Source organism: Poeciliopsis prolifica, unplaced genomic scaffold (assembly GCF_027474105.1).
Source record: "Poeciliopsis prolifica strain line A6 unplaced genomic scaffold, Auburn_PproV2 SCAFFOLD028, whole genome shotgun sequence".
Lineage (NCBI taxonomy): Eukaryota > Metazoa > Chordata > Actinopteri > Cyprinodontiformes > Poeciliidae > Poeciliopsis > Poeciliopsis prolifica.
In genome coordinates this window covers 1,530,022-1,556,191 of record NW_026562403.1, presented here as the reverse complement: position 1 = coordinate 1,556,191, position 26,170 = coordinate 1,530,022, and the positions used below count along the sequence as shown (strand labels likewise).

The window sequence follows — 26,170 nt, the reverse complement described above, 5'->3', positions numbered from 1 at the left end:
AAAGGAATGTAATGGTAAAGGAGTGGACAAAAGAGACATAATGGGGAGTTGAGGAGGGGGAGACTTACCAGGGTGTTGATAAGGTGGAGGAAGGAAGTCAAAATCACTTTCCCCACTACCACTCACTTCACCATGTAGAAAATGATCAACTAATGGATCACACACATGGATCAAAAAGCGAGGATTGGTGTTGGGGATGGAGGGGTTGAAGCCAGATTGGAATCACACCAGAAAGGAGATTGAGGAGCAAAAAGGAAGGAGTTGTCGGCAGGCAGTCACACATGTGGGTGTGTGGAAGTAAATAGGAGCACAGCACAAGGTGCACACAGAAAGGGACAGGATGCATCAGCAATTCAGCAGATGTTTAAAAAGCGTTATATTTTTAGGAAAATCAACTCATAACTTAAATTTGAACTTCTTACCTCCTCCATCTGCATTGTAGAGCTCCACCCTAAAATCTTTTTCAAGCTCTGGGACAGGATTATCGACAATGGTCACATTGATGAACTTCAACCTGTCACCTGGAAGAAATTCTAGAATACCCGCCGAGTCCTGATGAGAAAAAATTTAAAATAAGTGAAACGTCCCAAATATCTTTTTCTGTCAATCGCAACATTCATACTTAGGTACAACTTCAGTATAGCTGAATTAGATATATAAAAAAAGTAAAATTACCTCATAGTCTTCAGGGCTGGATGCTGTGAAGGGGGTTGTTCTGTACCCCACAACGATTTTTCCTAACAGGCCTTGAGCTCTGGCGACTGGCAGCTGGATCTGACCATCCTCTTCATGAACAGTGATGTGTGCAGGTTGTAAAGCTGGTAAGATCAGACCTTCCTGAGGTGGGGTGGGCTGGAACTGCAATAGGCCTGAAGGACAGAAGGGTAAGGGAGAAGAAAGGAAAATGTACGATGAAACAGGTAGAAGTAGGGGTCATATGTTACTTAGTATAAGCCAGGGTCTGTAACTGTAACCTATGTTGAGAGTAATTACCATAAGGGTGGTCACTTGCTCTGACAGTGACAGTATTAACAGCGTTATTGGGATCGATGCTGGCTCCGCTGGTGGGGGTGGAGCCTGGCTTTCCATCAGCAGACTCTGCTGACACTAGAGCAATCTGAAAAGACTCTGAGAGCTCTGGGAGGTTATCGTCATACACCACAAGGTTCAGTACCTGAGGGAAGGATTGGCAAACATTACCTCCAAGATCAAAAAATAAAAAGAGGAGAATGTAGCCATTGCTAGTTTTAGAGTTGTGTGTTTTGAAACAAACAGAAGTAATAGTGTTTATGTGGCAGCATTAAATACAAGAACTTCCCTACACCAGTTTGCTGAGTTTCAAATTTACCACCAAGCGTCCCCTAGGAGGAGCTGTTTATCAAGAAACAATACAGCCAGAGTATAGAACTTTGGTTGAAGTGCACATCAGAAATTTTTATGAAATTATCATTTCAATTTGTAAATATAGCGCAGAGGATTTTCTGCCTGCTTTCTGTGTACAGTGTACAAACATTTTTCCTAAAAAACTCCACTGCAATGGTCTTTCCCAACCCACAGAAAGACTCAGACACTGACACACCTCCGAGCGCTGTCCAGGTGTGAAAACCACAGCTCCGGTTGCATTTGCAAAGTCGTCATGTGCTGGGCTGTCACTTTTCAAGCTGTCCAGCTGTGTAACAGTGTAGTTCACGAAGACAAAATCCAGAGAACCTCGCACACGCTCAATCACACAGGAGATGGTGGAGCCCTCCTCAGCGGTCTGTTGGAACATCATTAATGTGTGGATGCAGTTGTAGACTGTCATTTACTTACAGCAGTATGTTAGAATTCAAAGAGTAAGCTAAATATTTAAGCCTAATATCACCATCTAATAACTCTACTGTGGTAGCACCTGATAGTGCATGTAACTCTTTGTCTCTAGATGGTCTAAAACAAAGGAGATGCTCTGGTTCTGATGGAATGCCATATCCAGCCCTGCCATCTGTTGTATTGATTGAAACAAGGAGCATGATCTCCCGTTTCAAGTAAAGGAACTTCTAAAGGAATGCCCCCTCTGACAGACCTGTGCTGCCTCACCAGCTGTCGCTCCACCTGAGATGGCACAACACAAGAGTGCACGAGTCCAATAAAATTAAAAGGGACAGCGTGCTCTCTCTCTGCAGCCTGACATTAAGTCTGATAAAATATGCAGCAGCACAGAGACTGACTACCCAAAGGGTTAATATTACATGTATTGGTATCATGCATATTATGTATTTACTGGGCAGAGACTAAGAGTTGGCAATTCTACAACACAGGTCCTACGAAGAAATGTCTTAAAAATTACATTTTACTTTACCTACTTTATCAGTAGATTAATCAATCATGACACATGGTGATGACTGTTAGTAATTTATGTGTTCATCTGTACATGATATTTTATAAAGGGACCCAGTAAAAAAACAAAGGTGACCTTATTTTTTTAATGACGTAAATTCTTTTTTCAGTGTGTTATTTACTTTCCAGTTCATAAATATGATCAACTTTGTGTTGATCTCAGAGCCAAAACACAATCTTGAAAATGTGCAGAGATTGCTTAAAAACTTGTCATCTGCACTCACGTCAGGTATGCAGGCCCCAGTGAATCCAAACAGCCCATTGACGTTGTCACTCTTCATAATTCTCAAAACAGCAGTGGGTCTGGGAAAGGGGAGGCGTGCGCCTCCATGCACAGCCACCAGTTGCAGATAGAACACCTCCTCTCCCTCTTCCTCCTCATCGTCCCTGGTTTCCACAACAAATGACTTCTGCCGCTCATCCTGGCGGTACCGCAGGTAACCCGAGATGTTTCGCAGGTCTGCTTTGGCAGGCTGAGTGTGGAGCTCGTGGATCTGGCTACGGTTAAGCCTTGTGTGGTACAGGCGCACATCCTGGAGAAGTCCGGTATAGCGCTGTTCACCCTTGAGATCTGATCCAATAAACACTGAAGAAGATCCTGGGGTAGAAAAACCCAAGAACAGATTACTGAATGCTATTTGTGTAACACCTTTATATTTAAACTATTTAATAACTTAGCAGCAATAGTCCATAGTGTTATAACAAAGCTATACAACTTTAGAAAAGTTTTGCTACTTAATGGAAACAGCTATAAATGTCAGAATTTATGTTAGGGATTCTGTACTAATTTGGCTGCTTTTATAGTACTGGATTAAGACAACAAACAGAATCTTGATTAAAGCCACCAGACGCCCGGCTCAAGCTCTTTCTCATTATTCATTTATACACTTGCACCTCTCACACCTCTCCTGTACTTATACACGAGGTACAAACCTGTCTCTTTACAGCGGAAATAAACTTAAATTCCACACTATGAAAGACTTCTTTGAGTCAAGTTCCCTAGGGCAAACAGGAAACTCGCTTGACAGTTTTTTTCTTTATGTCTAATTTGCAACTGTATGAAGCAAAAGAGGCATGAGGTATTTCCTCTCTTAGAGCCATTCGTGAAGCATGCGATTGTCTGCATTAATTAAAGGGAATATTAAGAAAAGAAGATCCCGACAGATTCCTTTGAACTGTGACAAAATCAAACAATGCACAGGCTGTGTAGCCACTCAAGCATTGTAGAGTCCCAGTAGCTCAGAACAATGAGGCAACAACTGAAGGGTGCCTGTGGGTGAATGAGGGTCCACATACATTAACAGTATATGTACAAATTGTAGACTTCCAGTATTAACTGGGAAACAAGAGAAAGAAGGTAAAAAAAAGCTCTTGCTGTGAAACATTTCTGACAATGCAATTATTGTTTTAGGAAAAAACCCTGAAACAATTTTTTTCTTTTTTTGTTGGAACAATAACATTTAAGCCAAACACATTATAAGCAACATACTGAAATGCTCTAAAAAGAGTTGTGTAAATAGGAGGCTAGTTTGAGCAAGGTTTTGTGTGTTGTTAGTTTTTTTTTACACCACAGCGGTTTAAAGCTACTTTAGGAGGTTTCTATAATTGCCATATGTTGCAGGCTATTACTGACTTATACTTTACTGTACTGTTATTTTGGTGCATGTATTTCATAGTTATGATTTATAATAGCAGACACCCAACCAAATCATAATATGACATACCATAGTGGCAACAATTGCATTTTAGAGAATATTGAGTCAATTTCAAAAGAAGTGGTTGAGAAAAGGTTTCAAAAACAAACCTACCATCATTGATGCCTTCTCCTTTGATGCTCCTCAGGCCACCAGGTATAGCGGTCCCATCCAAGAAAAACTCAATAATCCCATCATCAACTGTTATCATAATATGCAGCCACATATTTTTCTCCAAAAACTTCTCTGCTGAGGCCCTTCCCACTTGGGTATTATTTGAACCTATTACTGTATAGTACAGCATCACAGTGACATGTGACTCATTGGTGTGGACCTTCACTCCATAGTACAAACTTCCATTTGCTTTTCCTTTGGACATTACAAAACCATCAGTGTTTGGTCTGGGTACGAGCCAAGCTGAGAAGGTGAAGTTACCCACAGCTGCAGGAGCATCTTCAGGCGAGATGGTCCCGTAAGCTCCTGGAAGACCAGAGAAGAACCAAGTGTCTGTGGCTGAGTGGTGTCTCCTAGCATGAGGCCTGAGCTCAACCTCATCTGGGAAAGAGGCTTGCAGCAGTAGATCGTCCATAAGAGGAAGGCCCTGTGGGAAGCTTGAAGACACAATCTCCCAGGAAACCCGCACATCGCTGAAAGTGCCCTGCTGTCGGAGAATGGTGAAGGAAGTTACATAGGACATATCATTTTCATCGAGTACATCCTCAGCAACTTCTTGGTCCAGGTTGTTGGCAGCAATGGCAAAAATACCAAACGGGTCGTCATTGAGAGGAATAAGGACTGAGGCATTCAAAGAGGTCTCTGCAAGTTTCCCCCCATCCCCTGGGTAACCACCTAAACAAATTATGGACATGAAGTTTAAAACGTTACAAACGTTTTTAAAGAATGGATGCAATAATAAATGTATTGACTCAAATGAAATTGTATGTTAAACCTTATCTCATATTCACCTGAAATATTGACCAGTCTGAGGACAAAAAACTCATTAAACTCTGGGAGTTTATCAGCGATAGCCTCAAGGACAATCGGCTTGGTTTCTTCCCCAGTAATGAAGGTGATGGAGCCCATCGTGTTTACAAACTCCTGGTTTTCTTTAAGAGATGTGGCTGAGTCATTGGCAAACAGCTGCCAGAACACTGTTACGTTACCAAAGTGTCCCCTTGCTCGTAGCACACTGGACAAAAGGACAAACAAAAAAATGACATTTCTAAAAATCTAAATTGATATTTATACTGGTGTTTTAAAAAAACCCCAAACAAACAGCTAAATATAACACACAAACATAGTTAAATAAACTTAGGTATGATCTCAGAATGTATTTCTTACTAAAAATTGTTGCGCTTGCCCTCTTTCACTGGTTTTTCTTCAGGTTCCAAGGAGAAAACTCCGTTGGCATCATCGTTGGCTTCAATCACCACATTAGCTGTGTCTGCGCCATAAACTACAGCATCGCCTGTGTCCACATGGATTTCATTGGGTAAGATCAAAACCTAAAGCAATGTAGCTCAAAAGTATAAATGTAGACCCACTGATAATAAACCACAGTCATACCCAAGGAAAATAAGATTTAAAAAAGGGTCTGAAAATAAATGGTTACATAAGTAGGCTACTTTCAATCCTTTATACAAAAAAATTAAAAATAAACAAGACATACAAAGGAACTTGCAGGCTATATTTAGCTAAAATTACTTTTTCCAATAACTGCTCTGTGGAAAGCCCACACAGTAAGCTGCCAGACTATGAGCACATCCTACCAACCGTGTAACCATGTAAGTCCAGTAGCAATTAAACAGGCAAAATAAAGAGCATAAAGCCTCTACATGTAGCTGGTTGGAGTTAAACACCAGACCTGCCATAAGCCATAGGCAAACTAATAGTAATTACACTGAAATGTATAGAAAGACTTTCAGTGATTTGACATCTCTTAACTTGGTAGCTGTCTATTCAAATAACAGCTATTAATAAATAGCATTTATATAAATTTTAAAGTGAGGCTCAACTTGAGTAATTTTACAAAGAGTACCTCAAAATCCTTGCAACAAAAGGTGGTTATACAAATTGTTGAGCCAAGAAAGCTGAATGCAAACATTCCTCTCACTTCACAAACTCTATCTTGTGGTAGTTTATCACATAAAATTACAATAAAATACACTGAATGTTTTCAATAACAAAATGTGGACATATTCAAAGGGTATGAATGCTTTTGCAAGGATCAGTGCAATGGTTATTTATTTTCATTCCTGTTCAGCGACGAAAATGATCAAACATGTTCACACTTCTGTGTCTCCTTTTCTCCTCTATTCACTTTAAAAATACTGTTGTACTCACCTGTGGTGTGATATAAAACAATATAAAAATGTTCATCTGTCTCCGGTATGTCGTCGTCTTCAATAGCCACAGAGATGTTCTTCATCCATTCTCCCACATCAAACACTAATAATGTGTTATTTGCCAGAAGAGTGAAGTCATCTGCTGATGCTCCACCAAAATCCACTCGATACATTACGGTCGCCTTGAAGTCAGCCTGGCCTGCCCTCAGGACGGTGAAATTGACAACACCTCCTTCACGAACACGAGCAGTGAATGGTTCTGAGGTGAGAAAGTGAGGTTACAGGAGAGGAAAGACACCAAAGAGGAGAGATTGATGAATCATTAGAAACACGGCAAACCAATAGTTCAGATGACTTTCTATGCATCGTTTGACTGTTACCAGAAAAATATATGGGGTCATCGTTCTTATTGATCCACAAGCTGGCACTGTGTGCGTTTCCTAATCTCGCTCCACCAGTTGCATTTGACAGTGAGATGGTGAAGTTCTCCTTGTCTTCGGGAATCTTATGTCATATAAAAGAATGACAACAATGCACATTCAAATTTCAAAAAGTAACTCAACTGGCATGATTGCAAGTTTTTATGACCCAAGTCTAACAATGTACCTCATCAGGTACAGAGGAGAGGGTAAGGTTTTTCAAGTACTCTCCTTCTTTGAAGGTAAGTTGTCCATAGACGGGCATAACATCTCCTGACAGAGCTGGCTTTAAGCCCCACCAAACCGACACTTCTCCAAAGAGACCTCTATTCCTCACCACAGGGTACACAGCTGAAAGAGAGATTAGTGTCACTGTTCAAGGCTTATTATATCATATTTGTGCATTTTCTCTTTAATATTTGACACAACGTTAGTTTGGACAAAAGCACATTTTCACTAAATGCCATACAAAAGTCTTTGTTAATGCAGATTCTATACAGATATTAGGTCCATGTGTCAAGGAGATTTTGCTTATAATGTAAAAGTAGTTAATTGGTTGATTTACCCTGGTGTATTGCCTCTGCTTTGCTCTCATTGATGGTGACTGTGAGTTCTGATTGGATAAACTCAATGACCCCAAAAGGGTCATCGTTCTTGCGGACAGTGATGTTGACCTCCCTGTGGCTACCTAGACGACTTGGCGGCGTGCTGTGGCTACTGAGTACCACAGAAAATGTCTCATCCAGCTGTATAAATATGCGTAAAACACAAATTTTACAATGCTACTCCCAAATTAAATGAGTTTTCTTGCTTTGTTATTTTCTGTAATAAATAAAACATATAATTGACAGCTAATGTACCATTCTTTAATGTTCTCACCTCAGGTATCCCATCAGGTGTTGCAACCAGTGCCACCACCACCTCTCTCTCCCCAGGTTTAAACTCAAGGATTCCTGTAGCTCCATAGAATTCAGCACTGCCTGATGGTGTCACTGTGTATCGGATCAACTGCTTCAGGAGTTGTCCTTGAGATCTGACCACACGCAGTTCCACAGCCTCACCCTCCTTCATTTAAATTGGACAAATTTCACCAGACAGACCAAAGAAAAATCACTACAAGATTTAACGTCAACGCTTAATACCAAGAGGAACTCTAAAACCCTGATGAATGCATAAACATCTTGGCAGATGTTGACAGATAACATTTTAATTATACAGTATTTTATGTTTTATAGAATCATTTAGGTAGGCTTTTGGTGGGAAGCTAACCTGCATTTGTTTTTTGACTATCTTTTATCGGCACCCTGATAAAAGATAGTCTCTAACTAAAGAGACTATCTAAAGGCTCTAACTTAAGAACACAGGCTCAAATATAAACATACACCCCCAATACATTAGAACGATCAGTACATCCCTTCGAAAATTGAAGAGAAAACATAAATTGTCTGTGGTTATCTAGAAGGTCTTGTCATAATTAAGATTAGATCTCTGGCTAATATTTTTCTCAGAAAGGCTAAAGCTCATTTAAACTGTCTGGTTTGCATGACCATGAACAAAATCCAGAATTTTTAATATGGTTGAAGTCAGGTTCATACCAGTTTAATGTTAGCATACTTTTTACGTCTTTGTTTTTTCAAAATCTTTTCTGATGGCCCTTTCACCCAAATGTCGGTGGGTGTGTATTTATTTATTTATTTGAGCCTGGGTTGATAAGAAAATAAAATCACAACGTCATGCGTCCACTGTACAGCTATTTCTCCCAGAAAAAAAAAAAAATCATATTAAAAGCTGAAGATGAATACAGCTTTCATTTCATATAAAGGTTAAACTTCTAACCAGCAGTGCAGATCGCTGTTTTCTATGTGTTAAATTTAAACTCACGTTGACAAACCATGGACCTCTGGAGAACTGGGAGAACTCAAACACCCCGCCAGGATCATCGTTTTCCAAGATGACTATCTCTCTACTAGTGAAGCCTGCTTTCAGGATCTGATTCTCCATGTTAGTCCTTAGAAAATGATCAGAAATAAAGAGAAGCAGATAAGCATCAAAACATTGCAGATTAAAGATACACCGCAGAAGATGAACTAAGTACAGATTTGATCTTTCTGTTCTTCTTTCTGTTGACAGCTGAAGTCACATCAAAGTTGTTGAAATCTTTCACACAGCACTTTTTTCGACTTTCCTAAGTTTATGTTGTTGTTTTTGTTTTGTTTTTTAATCTAATTTGGGACAATATCTAAAAAGGTTCAATATAAACTTCTTAAATGCAGTCTTTGTTTTTTTCTGGCATGCATTTATTATGAACTCCATATGTTGAAGCCCTACTGATTAAACCACTTTTAATAACAATGTCAGTCAAGTATGTGTGTGAATCTGTATAACTCCACAGGGGTGTGTGTTTATGTGTGTATGCTGAGAAAATTGGAACCAAGCAAGCATAATGGGCGTTGCAAAGAAATGGTGTACAAAGAAGGATTGAAGCACTTCAAACAGCCTCGGCCAATGAGCTGCATGCATTAAAACACCATCTTTAAAAGGCTACATAATCAAGGCTGGTTAAATTAGCACAAAACACATACTCTCACAACAAAAAACTCTCTGTTTGATTACGTTTTTCACACCATGGCAGTATTCCCTAATCTATTCCTACAGCAATCCCCGCCATCCCCCTCTACAAGCACACACATTCCCCTCCCAGACCAATACCCCAGAAATCCAGAAGTAGGCACTTGTCTCAAAAGAGAAAGACTTGATTCAAATAACACAAAGACCCAGGTTCACTCCACTCTCCACTTACCCAAAGTACACTATAAAGTGTGCAGCCTCCACCCTGCAGGGGAGGATTGGGAGGGAGAGAAAGCCATGGTTCTCATCAGAACACAAATCAGCAGATGTAGCAACCCCCAAAGTCCGCCACAACAAAACAGCAATACTGGTCTTTTAAAACTGCATTTCTGTTTCAAAATTGTATATAGTATAATGCACAATGTTAAAAATGGCAAATTTTCCATTTTGGTAGATCTGAAAATCCAGACCTCTTTCTGATTTTTCATCAACACAAACTTTCCTTATTACAACCATGAGACAATAGGAGAGAAGGAGACTTATAGCAGATAATGGGAAGGCCAAACAACAGAACACGAAAGGTTCTATATCTGTCTCTGGACATGCAGGACTTGAATATGTTGTCAGCCTTTTTAAAAAATCAGGATTAAGCAAAGCATCAAAATTCTTTTAAATTTCAAGCCGACATTGCAACTTTTACGCACCTGTCCAGGGTGAGCAGCAAGGTTTCATTGACCTCAGGGATATTGTCAGCCAGGACAGTAAGATTAATAAAGGCATCACTCTGCCTGGAGAGGAAAACAACAGAGCCATTAAACGGTTTCAGATCATCAGCAGTTACATCCTTTCGATTGACTCCTATTGGCTGAAGACTCCAGAACACCACAGCCTGACCATCTGTCCCGTCACGCCGCAGAGGAAGGCTAACCTGCACAAAGCATCATCAAAATAATCATAAGTAAATGCATAATACAACAAATCCAAAACTACCTCTTTGTGTTTAGTTTTGTTAAAATTAAACAACTTAAAAAAAACCCTTATGTCTTACCATACTTGAATTGTTGTCCTCTGGTTCGTAGAGCACTACTGTAGTGTTACTTGTAAAGCCAATTTCCCCATTGGCAATGTCGGAGGTGACGGTCAACGTCAGATTAAGAGGTCCCCCAAACCTTGGGCTGTTTGAAGGAATTGATGGGGTGATATCAACCAGCTCCAGTTTATTCAACTGGAAACAGGGGGAATGTATCAGTTTACAGAAGCTGAAAAGATAGTATAATACTGATAGGATCTTACTGTGATGCCTAATTAAAAGTGACATTTTCTACAATTATTTTCTAAGAGTCTTATACACTTTAACACGTGCACATCAGTCCTGTAAAGTTCTAAAGCTTCATATGTGTCACTAATTAGAGTTCTATAGAACATCAAGAAATGCTTTCTAGCACCTGTTGATTGCTTTAAGGATTAGCTGTTTGAGTGGACAGTTGCACAAGTCCCATAGAGCCTTGCCAAATCTAAGTGCCACTGTAAAACTATTCACACATGCAGATGAGGCACTTAAACTTTGGATGACTGCAGTTTAGTTAAAAGTCCCACCCCAAATGGAAGGAACAGATTTTCTTACAATCACAAGTGATGCTGCTGAATTACAATTTTCTACACAATTTCTAATTACCTGAATGAAAAAATGTGCTCCATTTTGCAGAAAGGCATCATTTCGGATAGGCAGTATGAGGTGGACTGTTCGTTGACGTGAAAACATCACCTTAACAGACCTACTGACATTCAGAACTTGGTCTCGAGCCAGATTAGAATCTACTGGGCCTGCAGGAATGTAGAGCGCAGTGAGGGTCATGGAGACGTTACCCAGTATGCCACCATCTCTAACAAAGTTTAGAGAGAGGAATCGTCCCTGGGGTTGGCTCTGGATGTTCTGTTCTTTGGTTGGGTTAAACCGAAAAAGTCCATACACATCATCGCTGTCTTGAATGTAAAACACCATCTTGGGAGAAAATTAAGAAAGAAAAAATACAATTAATCAATCACACTAAAAAATATTAGATAAATTAGTAAATGAACAGACACAAACAATTTCTACACTGCATTTATTAGACAGTGTTTTCATTCTTACTCTAAATCATAGGTAGGCAAACTGGTTGATTTAAAATCAATTTGGGAAATTCAGGACATGACCCCAATTTGATCAAAAGAACTGGACGAAGGTCATGGGTAAGACATTATTTAATGATCACCCCCTGAATAAATTAAACTTTCAATCCCTCGTGTAATATTTTCTGAATTTATGGCTTCAAACCCCCTGCAACATTCTGCTTTTCCACCTTTATGGTGTGTCGAGTTCCTCTCTGGTTTATGTAGCCCTGCACACTTTGCCTTACAGCTGTCATTATGTGGTAAAGCTGCATAGAGAGCAGCTGAAACACCCATACACAAATTCCACATGAGTCAAACATAAAGTTACATTTAGGAAGCAGGAGAAAAAAATATTTTTGCACGTTTGTCCAGACATGTGTAACTAGAACTGCTCTGAAACATGTTTAAGGCCAAAATATCAATTTAGTCTCATCAAAATGACTAAATGTTTCTCTCTTAACTTGAGAGAAAAAGATAATGCAAGCTAATATTATTGCACCGCCTATGATGGAGCACTAGCCAGAGAGGAATCTTAAGGATTTTATTTTGAAATTTTCAGTAAACTTCATTTTAAATGTCCAAACTAATACAATTATTAACAGTGATTGGGTTAAATCAGGTAAAAAATGTCAAATGTAAATGTAAAAATTGTCAAGTCTTTTATTTTGACATTTTTATTAAGCTTAATTTAAAATTGATAATGTGTAAAATTGTAAAAATTGTAAAAATGTTTAAAATTGATAATCTTATGTGTAACAATGGTTGATTAAAATCAGTTATAAAATGTCCAAAACACAAGTAGTTCTAAAGTGCATCTCTTTCCGGAGAGTTCTGCCACAGTTAGAACTACAGTGATGCGTTTTTGTAGTCCTAATCTGCTGCTCTGCTCCACTGTGTTCTGTTGCTATGGTGATGAATCCTCTGCCAGCTGTGAGTCAGACAGGAGGAAACAGAATTATATCAGTTTCAGGCAGCCAGTTTCACTAAAAGAAGCTGTCCGAACAACTCTTTCCCATTTGAGAATCGTGATAAGTTTCAAGCGTATGAGAGGGCTATATGTCGACTCCGATAGTCCTGTGATTCATATCTGTACCTCAGATGGACTTGGAGGCCGTCCCGAGGTTGGAGGTCGGTCTTGACTAAGAGGGACTTGGAGGCTATCCCAAGTCAGAGGCTGGTCCCGACAGAGGGACTAGGAGGCCATCCCGACTCTGAGGCCAGTCCCAACTCAGAGGGTCTAGGAGGCTGTCCCGACTCTGAGGCCGATCCCAACTCAGAGGGTCTAGGAGGCCGTCCTGAGTCGGAGGCCAGTCTCGACTGAGAGGGACTTGGAGGCGGTCCTGACTTGGAGGCGGTCCTGAGGTCGGAGCCTGATCTCGACTCAGAGGGAATTTGGAGGCCATCCGGAGTCAGAGGCCAAGTACCTATGAGTCGAGACCAGCCTCCGACTCGGGACGGCCTACAAGTCCCTCTCAGTCGAGACCGGCCTCTGAATCAGGACAGCCTCCAAGTCCCACTGAGTCTGGACTGGCCTCAGAGTTGGGACAGCCTCCAAATTCCTCTGACTTAGAGGGACTTGGATGCCATCACAAGTCAGAATCCAGTCTCGACTCTGACTTGTGATGGCATCCAAGTCCGGTCTCAACTCTGTCTTGGAACGGCATCCAAGACCCTCTGAGTCAGGGACTTGGAGGCCGTCCCGAGGTCGGAGGCTGGTCTCGAATCAGAGGGACTTGGAGGCTGCCCCGAGGTCGGAGGCCAGTCTTGAGTCAGTGGAACTTGGAGGCCGTCCCGAGTCGGAGGCCATTCTGGACTCAGAAGGACTTGGAGGCTGTCCCGAGTCACAGACCGGTCTTGACTGAGGGGGACTTGGAGGCCGTCCCGAATCACAGACCGGTCTCGACTGAGAGGGACTTGGAGGCCGTCCCGAGTCACAGACCGGTCTCGACTGAGAGGGACTTGGAGGCCGTCCCGAGGTTGGAGGTCGGTCTTGACTAAGAGGGACTTGGAGGCTATCCTGAGTCAGAGGCCGGTCCCGACAGAGGGACTAGGAGGCCATCCCGACTCTGAGGCCGGTCCCAACTCAGTGGGTCTTGGAGGCTGTCCTGACTCTGAGGCCGATCCCAACTCAGAGGGTCTAGGAGGCCGTCCTGAGTCGGAGGCCAGTCTCGACTGAGAGGGACTTGGAGGCGGTCCTGACTTGGAGGCGGTCCTGACTTGGAGGCGGTCCTGAGGTCGGAGCCTGATCTCGACTCAGAGGGAATTTGGAGGCCATCCGGAGTCAGAGGCCAGCCTCCGACTCGGGACGGCCTACAAGTCCCTCTCAGTCGAGACCGGCCTCTGAATCAGGACAGCCTCCAAATCCCACTGAGTCGGGACTGGCCTCAGAGTTGGGACAGCCTCCAAATTCCTCTGACTTAGAGGGACTTGGATGCCATCACAAGTCAGAATCCAGTCTCGACTCTGACTTGGGATGGCATCCAAGTCCGGTCTCAACTCTGTCTTGGAACGGCATCCAAGACCCTCTGAGTCAGGGACTTGGAGGCCGTCCCGAGGTCGGAGGCTGGTCTCGAATCAGAGGGACTTGGAGGCTGCCCCGAGGTCGGAGGCCAGTCTTGAGTCAGTGGAACTTGGAGGCCGTCCCGAGTCGGAGGCCAGTCTGGACTCAGAAGGACTTGGAGGCTGTCCCGAGTCACAGACCGGTCTTGACTGAGGGGGACTTGGAGGCCGTCCCGAGTCACAGACCGGTCTCGACTGAGAGGGACTTGGAGGCCGTCCCGAGTCACAGACCGGTCTCGACTGAGAGGGACTTGGAGGCCGTCCCGAGTCGGAGGCCGGTCTTGACTGAGAGGGACTGGGAGGTCGTCCCGAGTCACAGACCGGTCTCAACTGAGAGGGACTTGGAGGCCGTCCCGAGGTTGGACGCTGGTCTCAAATCAAAGGGACTTGGAGGCCGTCCCAAGTCGGAGGCCGGTCTCGACTCAGAAGGACTTGGAGGCCATCCCGAGTCACAGACCTGTCTCGACTGAGAGGGACTTGGAGGCCGTCCCGAGTCGGAGGCCGGTCTCGACTGAGAGGGACTTGGAGGCCATCCTGAGTCAGAGGCCAAGTACCTATGAGTCGAGATCGGCCTCTGACTTGGGATGGCCTCCAAGTCCCTCTGAGTCGGGACTGGCCTCAAAGTTGGGACAGCCTCCAAGTCCCTCTGACTTAGAGGGACTTGGAAGCCGTCCAGACTCAGAGGTAGGTTCTGACTCAGAGGGACTTGGAGGCCATGCTGAGTCAGAAGTCGGTCCCGACTTGGAGGCCATTCTAAGTCGGAGGCCGGTCCGAAGTTGGTCGAGACTCAACTTTTGGTCCACTTTTAGACAGTTCCTGAGTCTGAACAATGTCTGCAACATCTCCACAACAGACAGCTTTTTGAAAGCTCTTCCATGCCTTTCAAAGATAGTCTTTTCGAAGATTAATTTTCCTAGAACATGCCAGGGTTCTTCTGAAATACTGTGCAAGCTTGTAAGTAACTATCGGTTTGTCACTTTTTATCATTTTAAACAGCAATTCTCTCACCACATCATCATTGCCACAGAGAAGTTGAAAGCTGTCTCAGCAGAGTTTTCTTTCCATCTCGTCATAAAAGATATCTCAGATGTCTTTGACAGTAGATCCATGTTCATTTCGCCTGTTTTTCTCAAAAGCATGATCAAAACTTTGCTGTGTTCTTCCCGAATATTTTCCCTCACAAGATGCAATTGGTCCATCTGCTGCCTTCTCAATCACTTTCCAAAGAAGATCGGCAAGGTAGTTTCTTTTCCTGTAGTCTGGTGCTATTTGTCCAGGATGGACTTTGTTTGAACATGTCCTTTTAATCTTCTTCCAAAAAAAGACCTTACATCTCATCTAAACTTCGCTCGGTGAGCTTTCGTCAGTCATGTTTATGTCATTGAGCTAAAACGTCCAAATGAATTTTGTGGTAACTGACCAGAGAATTAACTGATCAGTGATATCATGAACTCTATGACATCACAAAGTCGTCCTCAGAAGAGCCTCATGACACAAACATCATTTGAAGTCATGCTGATGACATCATTGTCAGCAGCATAGCAACTGTTGCTAAGGGTAATAATAGCACACAGTGAGCATGTGCTATGAAAAAACGAAAATCTGTGGACACTAAATACATTATTCCTACAAGTCTGAACTGGAAGTGACCTGCGCATCTTCGCTGGAACAGGGAGGACCAGGAACCATTTGGCCCTCCACTTTACCGCCATACCCATTTTTTTATATTGAGTTCCATTTTTCTGGTCACTCCATAAATTTTGCCGCTCTTCCTCTCCTGCATACTTTGTGCTATTTTCACCATTCAACTGTTACACTATTCAACTTGCTCTCCTAATGCCGGCTATATCTCCTGGTATTCATGACCTTCAAACTTATTATAATATTCAGTTTGTTATGAATTTTTCACCCCATGGGGGAAACGGCTTCATTCTGGGGCAGAATTGAGAATTACAATATAAAATGTCCATTGTGTTTGTTTTAGGTCCTGCCTATTAACGGTAATCGATCACCCAGTTTCAGGTCTGTCATGGAGGAAACAAGGCAGTGGCCATTCTAAAGTTGGGCAGTTTAACAGCTTTTATGCTGTTTAACACTTGGGAATAATTTGAGCTTTTGACAGTTTTTTCGTGCTGCATGTTGCATGTTTTTTGTAGTCACCATGCTAAACGATGCCTCCAAACAAATGTTGATATCTCAGGAACCATAAAAAGTTTGGATTTCATTCACCCACCGTTTTTATCAGAAGGAATAGGGGAACATTTCTGTCTTTTTCAAATTTAAGTTTCACATGTGTTTTTTACATTGCATAGAATTCGTTACTGTAACTCTACATGCAAGTGGAAGCCTAGATGCAACCATTAGTATTTTAGCTACTTTTAGCCTTTTATATAATTTTACTTTATAAACTGCAGTGACCCTAGGGTTTAGGTTCGGAACCACTGTGCTCCAGCAATTTCTAATACTGTGTAGGTGGAATTTTCCTTTGTTCAAAAGTTTTTTTCTCCTCTTCAACAGTTTTTCTGTTACAATAATCCCACTTAGGCACTTTGCAGGCCCCAATAATGACAATAATATTATAAAAGAAAATATCTTTAATACCTATTCTCAAATGAATGGTAAAACAGACAATCTGGCCTTGGAAATTCCTATGGCCTTAATTGTTTTTGTGTTACTAAAATTGTATCATATTTATAAGAAGACAACAAATGATAGAGGCAGACTGAGACAGGAAAGACATTACATGAGTGACTGTAGTAAACCAGAGCCACAGGCTAACTTTGGAAAGGTGTTCTCTTTAATTAACTCAGCTCACAGCCGTTAGAGTAGTTTCCATGAGTGTTAAACTATGTCCCATGTCCTGGAACCATCGTCCAATCTGGAGCTCACTACAGTGAGTATCTATTTATCTTTAATGGTCGTCAATTATTATTAAAGCTGTGTGTTTATTCTTAAACACTTTGAGTTGTCCAGAGAGTGAACAGGCCTCTCATTCTTTTAGCTCGAAAATGAATTTCTGATGTGTTTTTGTATGTGACTTGTGAAAATGAACTCGACTTTGATCTGCCCACTGCTTTCACGCATAGCCAAGAAGCTTGGACAAAGATGGAAGCAATAAAAGCCTGTCACTACTTCACCCATGCTTAAAAAAGAAAACACAGCGTTTCACCCCACATGCAGAGCATGCCTGCTGTTTCTGCTTTGTTTTGATTTAGCCACATTAAGGGAACACCCACAGAGCACAGTAACCCACCAAGGGGTCGACTCCTGCTCCATGTGCCAAGTTTGCATCTGTAGCTCACAGTAGGTCACACACACACATGTATACCACATGGAGGTCTCCCCCAACAAGTGCAGAGTGTTGTTTTTTCTCTTAGCCATAAAGCAAAAACGGTGCTCACCTCCATAGGTTCGTCAATTTCCACGTTTCCAGTAACAGAGTTGGGCAGCAGTTTCAGAACAAAGGCCTCTGCCTCTTCAGGTTGGTCATCAGCTACTATGTTTATTGAAATCACAGCCGTCACCTGACCAGCAACAAATTTCACAGTTCCAAACTGGGGCGTCAAGTCATCCAACACGGGCGACGGATCGCTGGAGTTCCTGGTGATTGTCCAGTTTGCAGACACGTTTCCGTAGCTTCCTCCATTTCGAACTATGATAATTCCATCAAATCTGGAAAAGCGACAATCTTAGATGTAGTGAAATTACATTAAGTGCACTTGCAAATACAACAACTTTAATTACTTTTGTGTCAGGTCTTCATTGATGACGATTGGCTGATGGAGTGCAGCGCTGCTAATTGACAAGACTCCATAAGGCTTGTCATTGGGCTCTATGGTCACCAGCACTGCATTGGGTGGTACTAGCACAGCATCTCCTCTGATAGTGTCCTCCAGCAGAACAACGTGAAAGGATTCTGCAATTTCTGGTACATTATCGTCACTAATGTTGAAGAAAAGTGTGACTCTGAACACCAGTGGAGGGAATGTGATGGTTCTGACTGGCTGCAGGTCCACGAAATCCACACCTGGAGTTGCGCTGCCCACTCCCTCACCACTCACGACCATGTAATCCACAGACACCTGAAAAAAAAGTGGCTTTATATTCATTTGACTCAATCTTCATCTTTTTCCAAGAATAAAATAATACTAATTTATATGTTACTTTGTATGTAGAGAGTGACATTTTATCTGTAGCCTAAAATTAGCATTAAAAAATCGAAAACAAAATGTTAATGGGATAAGTGAACACAACCTCAGTGTCAACAGAGCCGATAAGTGGCCCATCATCAGTCAGTCGACCACGGGTCACGTTGAGGCCAATGATGGCTGCAGATTCTGATACGGCCATGACAGAGAGGGAGAAGCGCAGGGGGCTGTCATTTCGCCGGATTCTCAGCTGGACACTGCTGGCGTTGGGGCTAAGAAGGGCTCCACCTGCCACACCCGTTAGCCTCACTGTAAACACTTCGTCATTCTCAGGGATCTAATCAACAGAGAATGACAGGGACATTTTACTTAGATACCTTCTTTTCTGCAGGACAGCTTTATATCATCATTCCACTAAAGTAATTTAAAGATGTCTCGTTTCTTTTAGCGCCTCAGTGGCTTTGACTTCACATTGTGGAAGCGATGTGGAGGACATCAAAAATTAGCTTCAGTTTGTGACACTTCAATTTGTTGCCATATTGCAACCACAAACTTTAATTAGTTTTGTTGGCTGATACACAAACAGGAAAAATCTAAAAAGAGTGCAATTGATTTTTATTTAGTCCTTTTTACTCTGCTGTTGGTAAATAAAATCCAGTGCAACCAATTGTTTTCAATTTATCATTAGTATAAATAGTAAATGTTTTGTAATTTAATCTCCATCACATGTTCAATGCTGAAGTAATTTTTAATTTGAACATTTGATACAGTATTCTGATTAATACCTGATCATCCTGAATGACAACAGTGAAGTGAGCAGCAGCCTGTCCCACAGGGATTATGATGCTGCCTCTGTCTGGAACGAGATCCTCAATAGCAGCATTGGGGCCATCAGAGATCTAGAAGGACAGGGACAGAAAGAGTCACAATGATTCCTATACTTTGTTATTCTCAAAAATGTATTTAAAAAGCACTCCCACCTGAAAGTTCACAGTGACAGTCCCATAAGTTCCTTTTTCTCTAATTAAAGTGAAAGGCACATTCCTTCTTCTGGACTCATCAACAACAATCTCTTGAGTCTGAACAAAAGGAAAGGCAAAGAAAAAAAAAACACACAATCATGTACACTCAAAGGCATTTTAGATAAGCAGAAGATGAATAAAACAAAATAAAGTAAAATACATAATTATGGGGTTCTTACAGAGTTAAAGGCAATTATTCCAAAGGCATTGTCATTGGACAGGATGGTGATGGTTGCCTTGTTTGGTGTTCCCAGTGTCACACCATTAGAGGAACTCTGTAAAAAGACAGAATCAAATGGCTTTTTTTTAAACATGGGCAAATGTACAGTATTTATGTTCATTCTCTTTAGCCCTAGTCCCCAAAATACTTTATCCAGACAGTCAATGCTCATGAGAAAGGCCAATGTCTGTTTTATCTGCTGTCTTTGCTTCATTCCAGTACACCCACTGAGTAGCCCTGGTGAGCCAGCACAAAGACAGTAAAGTGCTGGTTTCTGCCCAGCTGCTCAGTCAGGTTATCTCTCAGCAGGGTACCTTTTTAGGGCTTGCACTGTGCTCTGTCAAATGGCACTAAACCCCAACACACTTAAAGCTTCAGCATATTTGAAATTACATTAGGATCAGTACATGACATGCACTGCTATTACATGTCAGCAGTACCACAGGTTGCTTACCTCCATGCCACATCATCCTGATGTAGCGATTCAGGTAGCCCAAAATGAGCACTGAGTGCAGTTAGCAATGTAAATAAAAATATGTTTTAGTATTTCGGGATTAAACAAATTGTACTTTGTAATATCTGAGAAAATACTCTCAGAAATGATCTTTTAAACTAAACCACTGTGTGAAATTATTCTAATAAGTAAGTTACATTTTTTTATTTGATTTTTGCAATTAATAAATTAAGATTTTTAGGATTTTCAAGATGTGCCTTTATCACATTCACAAATCATTTAAAGCAGATTTTGAACAAATATTCAATCTCTTATCCATCCTTCTCACAAACAAACATGCGACAGTGCTTTCAATCAGGTGGTTATGCCTTGTTGAAAGTCAACGCACAGGTCACACACATCTTTCTTTAAACATCTAGATTCTCAAAAAGACACACAGAGGCACAAATTTCCATCCTAGAGGCCAACTTTGTTTATCTTCATTGTACAACCAACTGCATGTTCTTTTATTTATTGCATTTGTCTGGCTTCTTAACTACCATGTTTCAACTAAAGTCAGACTAACATTTTCTGTTAAAACAGATTTCACTGTCAGGAATGATGGATGAAACCCAATCAGCCCTTTATTTCTCACTTTTGCTTGATCTATGACACCCATGGTGACACACATTCATTCTCCTGACAGCCCATCAGTAAGATGATAGGCAACCATTTGGCTTGAGCTTTGTCCCTGCTGTAGTGTAAACAGAGTGGGCCTCATCTGTTCTTTGACTTGTCCTTCTGGACTTTAACAAAACGTTACTGAATAGTCCAATTAAAGAATGACGTGAAAAAAAAAATGTTTATGCAGCCAGTTGTTGAAACCTGAACAGCCTACACATTGATGTACCACTTTAACAATTAGTGATTTACAATGATCTTTTAGTGCCTTTCACTGAGGGGGATGACACCAACTCATCAATCAAGCTTGACAGCCAAAGACTGCATAAAAAAACCATGGAGATTGTCTCTAAGAAACAGGATCCCATACTGTGATGAGACTGCAGCATATATTACCAGAAGAAAAAAAAACAAACTTAAAGCTTTTGAAGCTTAGCTAAACAGAAAAAAAATACACTTTCAGAAGCAATCAGTCAAACTGATGAACAGTTTAATTGCAACGCAAAGTACTGTGCAGTGTATTACAGGGTTTCTTATTTTTCATCTAATTGTTTTGGAGATGTGTAAAAATCCCACGGCATGAGTATCCCAACTCTGCAACGCCATATTGCACAAATACCTCACTTTTAAAAGTTGCATAAGCACTACTCAAATGTACCCTCAGGGATCAGTTTATACAATTACTTAATCTCATACTATGCTATGCAGATGGTCTGTCTGCATTAATGAAGATTTACTCACCTGCTGAAAGTTTGAAGCAGCTCTTGCTAATGACCTACCCTCTGATTAATTTAGCTGATCACACATTTTGGTGGCAGTCGAGAGCCTTGACCTTTGATCTTCCAATTTTCATTTGCTCTTTATATCAAGTAAAGAGCATCTAATGGGATGGTGAGGTCATTGAAAAAGTCACCCTTCCCTGACACAGTTGAACAGAGTGAAAATTTCACCATACATTACAAAACGAATGCACTGCGGAGACCCCTCACACTACCTGCCTAACACACACACTTACAGCCTGGGTCCTTACACGTCTAAAACTGAGATATGAGAGAGGTGACAAAAACCAGCCCCATAAGGTCAAATAAAGAAAAAAATAGTTTGTTTGACAAAACTTAGAACTCCAGACATACAAAAAGTGGAAAATATTAAAAGGAAAATGCATTAGTCCAGTGGTTCCCAAAACTGGTCCTAAAGTACCCCAGACCTGCATGTTTTAGGTGTAATTTTGCTTCCTAACTCCTGACTTAAACAAATGAGTGATTAACAAGCCTATTAATCACCTCTTCTGGTGGCTACAGAGGAGTTGAAGTAAGCATTTAAATCAGGTACGCTGGAACAGGAATACTTGAGAGCCAAGGTTGGGAACCCCTGTGTTAGACAAATAAAATAATAGCGTTCACATCGGAAAAGAGATAGTAATAATAAAAAGAAAAGTCCGCTTTTTAAACTTGATGGCAAACATAGGGTATTTACCTGTAGCTTAAGGTTGAAGGTAAATGTCTCATCTGCTTCAGGGAGGTCATCATCTTTCACAGCAATGAAAATGGTCTTACTGGACTCAGTAGACAGAAGGAAGGCTGCAGCATTAACGGCTTCAAAATCACCAGTGTCTACTCCCTCTAGCTGAAAACAAGTTATCAAAAGAACAAATTGTTACTATATTTCAAGATTAAATTTAAGGTTACAAATTACAAAAGCAAGGAGTACCAAAAAAACATAAGAACAATAAGAAAATGGCTGAGAAAATGCTGTTGAGTTAATATAAGAGTAAAGTTTTAAAAGGTGCAGAGATAGTATATAACAAAGAAAATATAAAACCTACGGATTCATCTTCGAGGTTTGAAAAAGTTGTGGTTTCATAGCCATAAAAATGATTCAAGTCACGAGGAGAACTGTTTAACACGCTTCTAATGAGACAGTGAATCAGAGTACCTCAGTGTGGAGCTTCACCTACATGTGCTTGAACACTGTTTGTATGCAGGTATAGCCCTAGTTATATATATTTTAAAATTCAAATAGCTAATAACCATTATATACATATTAGCATATACTCTCAGTATATATATCATATACTCAGACTGCCTAAGGGCAGCTGAAGCTACAATGTAGCTTACCACCATTGCTGTGTGAATGTGTGTGAGAATGTGAGAATGACTTAATGTAGTGTAAAGTGCTTTTGGGTTCTTCTGGACTTGTTAAAGCGCTATACAAGTTCAGTAATTTGTGATTACTGTATTAGTCATGATGTAAGTTTTTTTTTGTAGTGGTAGGAATAATTGCTGTACTTCTGTTTCACATAAAAGCAGTCAGATGGCATTATACAGTTGTAATTTTGTGTGACTAGACTGAGACTTCTGTATTTTAGCTCATCCTAACACTAAGAATCTTGTACTGGTCCATACATATTTTTGGTAGGCATAATAGCAAAATATTCTAAACAAGTCCAAAAGCACACACAATAATATGCATGTTTCAAAAATAAAGTAGGGATCTTGGGAAATGCAGAGACTCCCTCACCAATCTGCATTGGATGCAGAGAAAGAGAAGCTAAAAATTAGCTTCCTTCTTGTGGTTAAAATAAAACCCAGGAAAACATTCCTTACAACTACAATTTCTGCACAATCACATTGATTTCTTGACAAAAAATATATAATCCTGTCTTTGACCAAATTGAAAAATACTAAGTCTCAGTTGCTCTGAAAGATTCATAAGAAGAAGTTACAGTATATCTGAATATGATATAGTGATATAGTAGACCTACAAGAACCAAAGCTGTCACGTTGATAGGGTCTCCCGACCTCTCCACAACCAGTCGGACCACAGATGTGCTGGTTTCGTTGATGATAAAGTCTGTCTGTCCCAAGAAACGCAACGTGGCTGATTCACAGAAGGTGCCAGGGATGGACAAAGCCAGAATCAATCCAGCTAGCATGAGGACAGGGAGCATTCCTGCAAAAAGAAGGGAACATATAATTATTTTATACAGAAGAGTGATACATATAGTAAAATTTGCTGTTTACTGCTGAGTTGTATTTTAAAAATTTCATATTTACATTCAAATACGATGACACTACAAAATTTAATCTGAAGCCACTGGAAACAGGCTGTATGCAGTTTGTACATATCTAAAAATACCTTATGTTTACTGGCTGATAAAGAGCTAATATGATCATTTTTGCAACTTTTCCTCTTAAGATCTGTTTAGGATTGCAGCTCACGGACATAAAATTGAGAAATGTACATATGAAAAATAAATAATAAGAAATAACAATAGACAGGAAAACCCACACCTCAAAGTTGTGAAAAAGCAAATACACTGCATTTGAAAAAAGCATTAGTAAAATTTCCAGCCAGAATTTTAATTTATGAGGTGGAAAGTTTTATGATGGTTTTGTTGGGTGAGGAAGAGTCTGAAAGCAGTGGCATGGGGACTTAACAAATCAGTACCATTTAGCAGTATTTAGATATGCTCCTTGATGAGCCCAACTTACCAAATTACAGTTCACCACAGTGTAGAATAACAATTTCTGGTCCAGTTCTGACCAGTATTGTTACTGGCATCAGTACTACAATATGTCCAATATGCTCAAGCTATCATTATCATACCATATATTAAATTTGTGATACATGAATTGATTGTACATGAGTCGCATTTCTCCACATAATCAATCCTTGTTTTATTTGTGGGAGGAAAACACAAATGGAGATGGAAAGTTATAGTCTGAGAACCCATCTGCTATGCCATTCAAACTTTTGTTTGTCTTCAGCTAGTTTTCTCTCCACATGTTTTACGGCACTGACCGTAAAACATGTGGAGATAAAGCTAAAATAGTCACACCACATTTGCAATCAAATCTACTCTCTTTCACTTCGCTCAGAACTAAAGAAAAATCAATGCAGAGGAGAATTGGTTTTGAATTTTTTTTCAACAATGAGATCCATGGACACAAGCAGATGGTTCACCCTCAAAATATGCATTAAAAATTAAAGCCATGTCAAAGACACTTTCACTAGATCAACTTTAAGCTCACAAACACCTCCTGCAATCAGTTTGTTTATCTGACTGCTGACTCTTCATCCACTTGAACATTTTCCATTAAAAAGGTGGAGGTTTGCTGGTGTTGTGGTAGCAGACATGACGTCACAAGCCATAAATGAAAATGCATATTAGATTTGAAGGATGCGTCTCTAAAGTTTTTCATTGTGTCACAAATGTGTGTTTTTGAAATGTCCATTCACTTTGATAAGAAGAGATTGTCTGATTGATTTGTTTCGGGCTTTCTTAAATATTTTTGTATGAAGCATTTTTTGTTCCTTCTTTGTTCACATATATTTAATGTCTTTTTTCAATTTGTCACCTCTCCAAAACCTTTCGAGTGTTATTTCTCTTGTGATATCCTCTCATCTTCCCAGTCATTTTCTCTCTTCCGCCATCTCTTTCTTAGCCCTCTCAGCCAGAATAATCCTAAAGCTGGATGGTGCCTCAGAGGCAGTTGTCATGGTTAACACAACAAAACATCACAGCATGACAAGCGGGGTGGAGCCTGTTTGAAGCTTAACTGGACTCGTGATCGTTCCCTTCCTTCCCGCGTCTTACCCATCCCATTCATAATGCACACCACACAGCTTCACCAACAGCAAAAAGACAGAAGGTCTTTCAAAGACTATTTACTCTTAATTACAAGGCTTGACATCAGCATCAGGGTTGATGAAGTCATGCTATTTGTTTTTTTTTTTAAACAAAAAATTATTTAAATGCCTAAAATATCCAATTATTCAAATTTTCCATTCCAGTTGTTTTACATCTGAGTTGCCATTAGTTTTAGTTTGTGTTTCAATGAAAATGCATTAACAGTACAAGAATAATATATAGCTATTAAACACTTAGTTACGGATGAAACAAGGAAAGAGCTTTTTATGTGTGTGAGTGTTTCGCGGTGCTTAGCTGAAGTCAAGGGCATGCGTGTGTGTGTGTGCATATGTCACGTCCCAGCCACAGTACTGTAGAGATTGCTGGAAAATCCATCAAAAAAGGATTTAGACTGGTGGTTAGTGGGACGGGTGGAGGGTGAGGGGAACAGAGGTGAGTGTATTGCAGGACAAAAAAGGAGCCGGGGTCGAGTAAATCCGGTTATTTGCCCTGCTTGTTGCAATTGTGGGACTGAGAAAATTTCTTAATTCACAAGCCAGATTGAAATGTTACAAACTCTTGCTTTCACATAAGCTCTTTGAGAGCTCTGTGTAAGACCTAACTGCTCAAAGGTTGTAATAGCTCTACAATACTATCACCAAAAACTAAACATATGAGATGCAATTTTTGCAGCAAAGGTCAAACTCTTAAGCATTTTTCTGGAAAACATTTTGCTTCACAACCCCAAATTATTCCACTAAAAGGGGGGAAAAAAAGCCTTTTATTATTTAGATAATCGCTGTGATTGATGGTAGCAAGCCTGCAGCACTCTAACCTCCTACAAAGCCATGCCAAAACAGAGAAGCGATCCTTTTGCATCCAATGACTGAGATCCTGAACTTTCTTCAGAGGGCTTGATAC

At 40.7% G+C, this 26,170-nt stretch overlaps 1 protein-coding gene across 1 annotated transcript in view; it reads right to left on the bottom strand.

The window, feature by feature from the left end:
- adgrv1 (adhesion G protein-coupled receptor V1) overlaps positions 1–26,170 on the bottom strand; it is a 110,336-nt gene that overhangs the window by 72,654 nt on the left and 11,512 nt on the right. The window contains exons 2-27 of the mRNA XM_055048947.1: positions 23,381–23,568; positions 22,093–22,242; positions 19,462–19,557; positions 19,241–19,339; positions 19,046–19,159; positions 18,367–18,597; positions 17,857–18,194; positions 17,514–17,784; positions 11,078–11,404; positions 10,451–10,627; positions 10,107–10,330; positions 8,716–8,842; positions 7,714–7,899; positions 7,400–7,580; positions 7,022–7,185; positions 6,796–6,919; positions 6,414–6,674; positions 5,412–5,538; positions 5,036–5,259; positions 4,185–4,919; positions 2,601–2,974; positions 1,580–1,759; positions 994–1,174; positions 676–869; positions 423–552; positions 69–149 (exon numbers count right to left, since the gene is read on the bottom strand). Of these exons, the coding sequence (XP_054904922.1) occupies positions 69–149; positions 423–552; positions 676–869; positions 994–1,174; positions 1,580–1,759; positions 2,601–2,974; positions 4,185–4,919; positions 5,036–5,259; positions 5,412–5,538; positions 6,414–6,674; positions 6,796–6,919; positions 7,022–7,185; positions 7,400–7,580; positions 7,714–7,899; positions 8,716–8,842; positions 10,107–10,330; positions 10,451–10,627; positions 11,078–11,404; positions 17,514–17,784; positions 17,857–18,194; positions 18,367–18,597; positions 19,046–19,159; positions 19,241–19,339; positions 19,462–19,557; positions 22,093–22,242; positions 23,381–23,566 (5,482 nt within the window). The 5' untranslated portion in view covers positions 23,567–23,568. The remainder of the gene's footprint in view (positions 1–68; positions 150–422; positions 553–675; positions 870–993; positions 1,175–1,579; positions 1,760–2,600; positions 2,975–4,184; positions 4,920–5,035; positions 5,260–5,411; positions 5,539–6,413; positions 6,675–6,795; positions 6,920–7,021; positions 7,186–7,399; positions 7,581–7,713; positions 7,900–8,715; positions 8,843–10,106; positions 10,331–10,450; positions 10,628–11,077; positions 11,405–17,513; positions 17,785–17,856; positions 18,195–18,366; positions 18,598–19,045; positions 19,160–19,240; positions 19,340–19,461; positions 19,558–22,092; positions 22,243–23,380; positions 23,569–26,170) is intronic.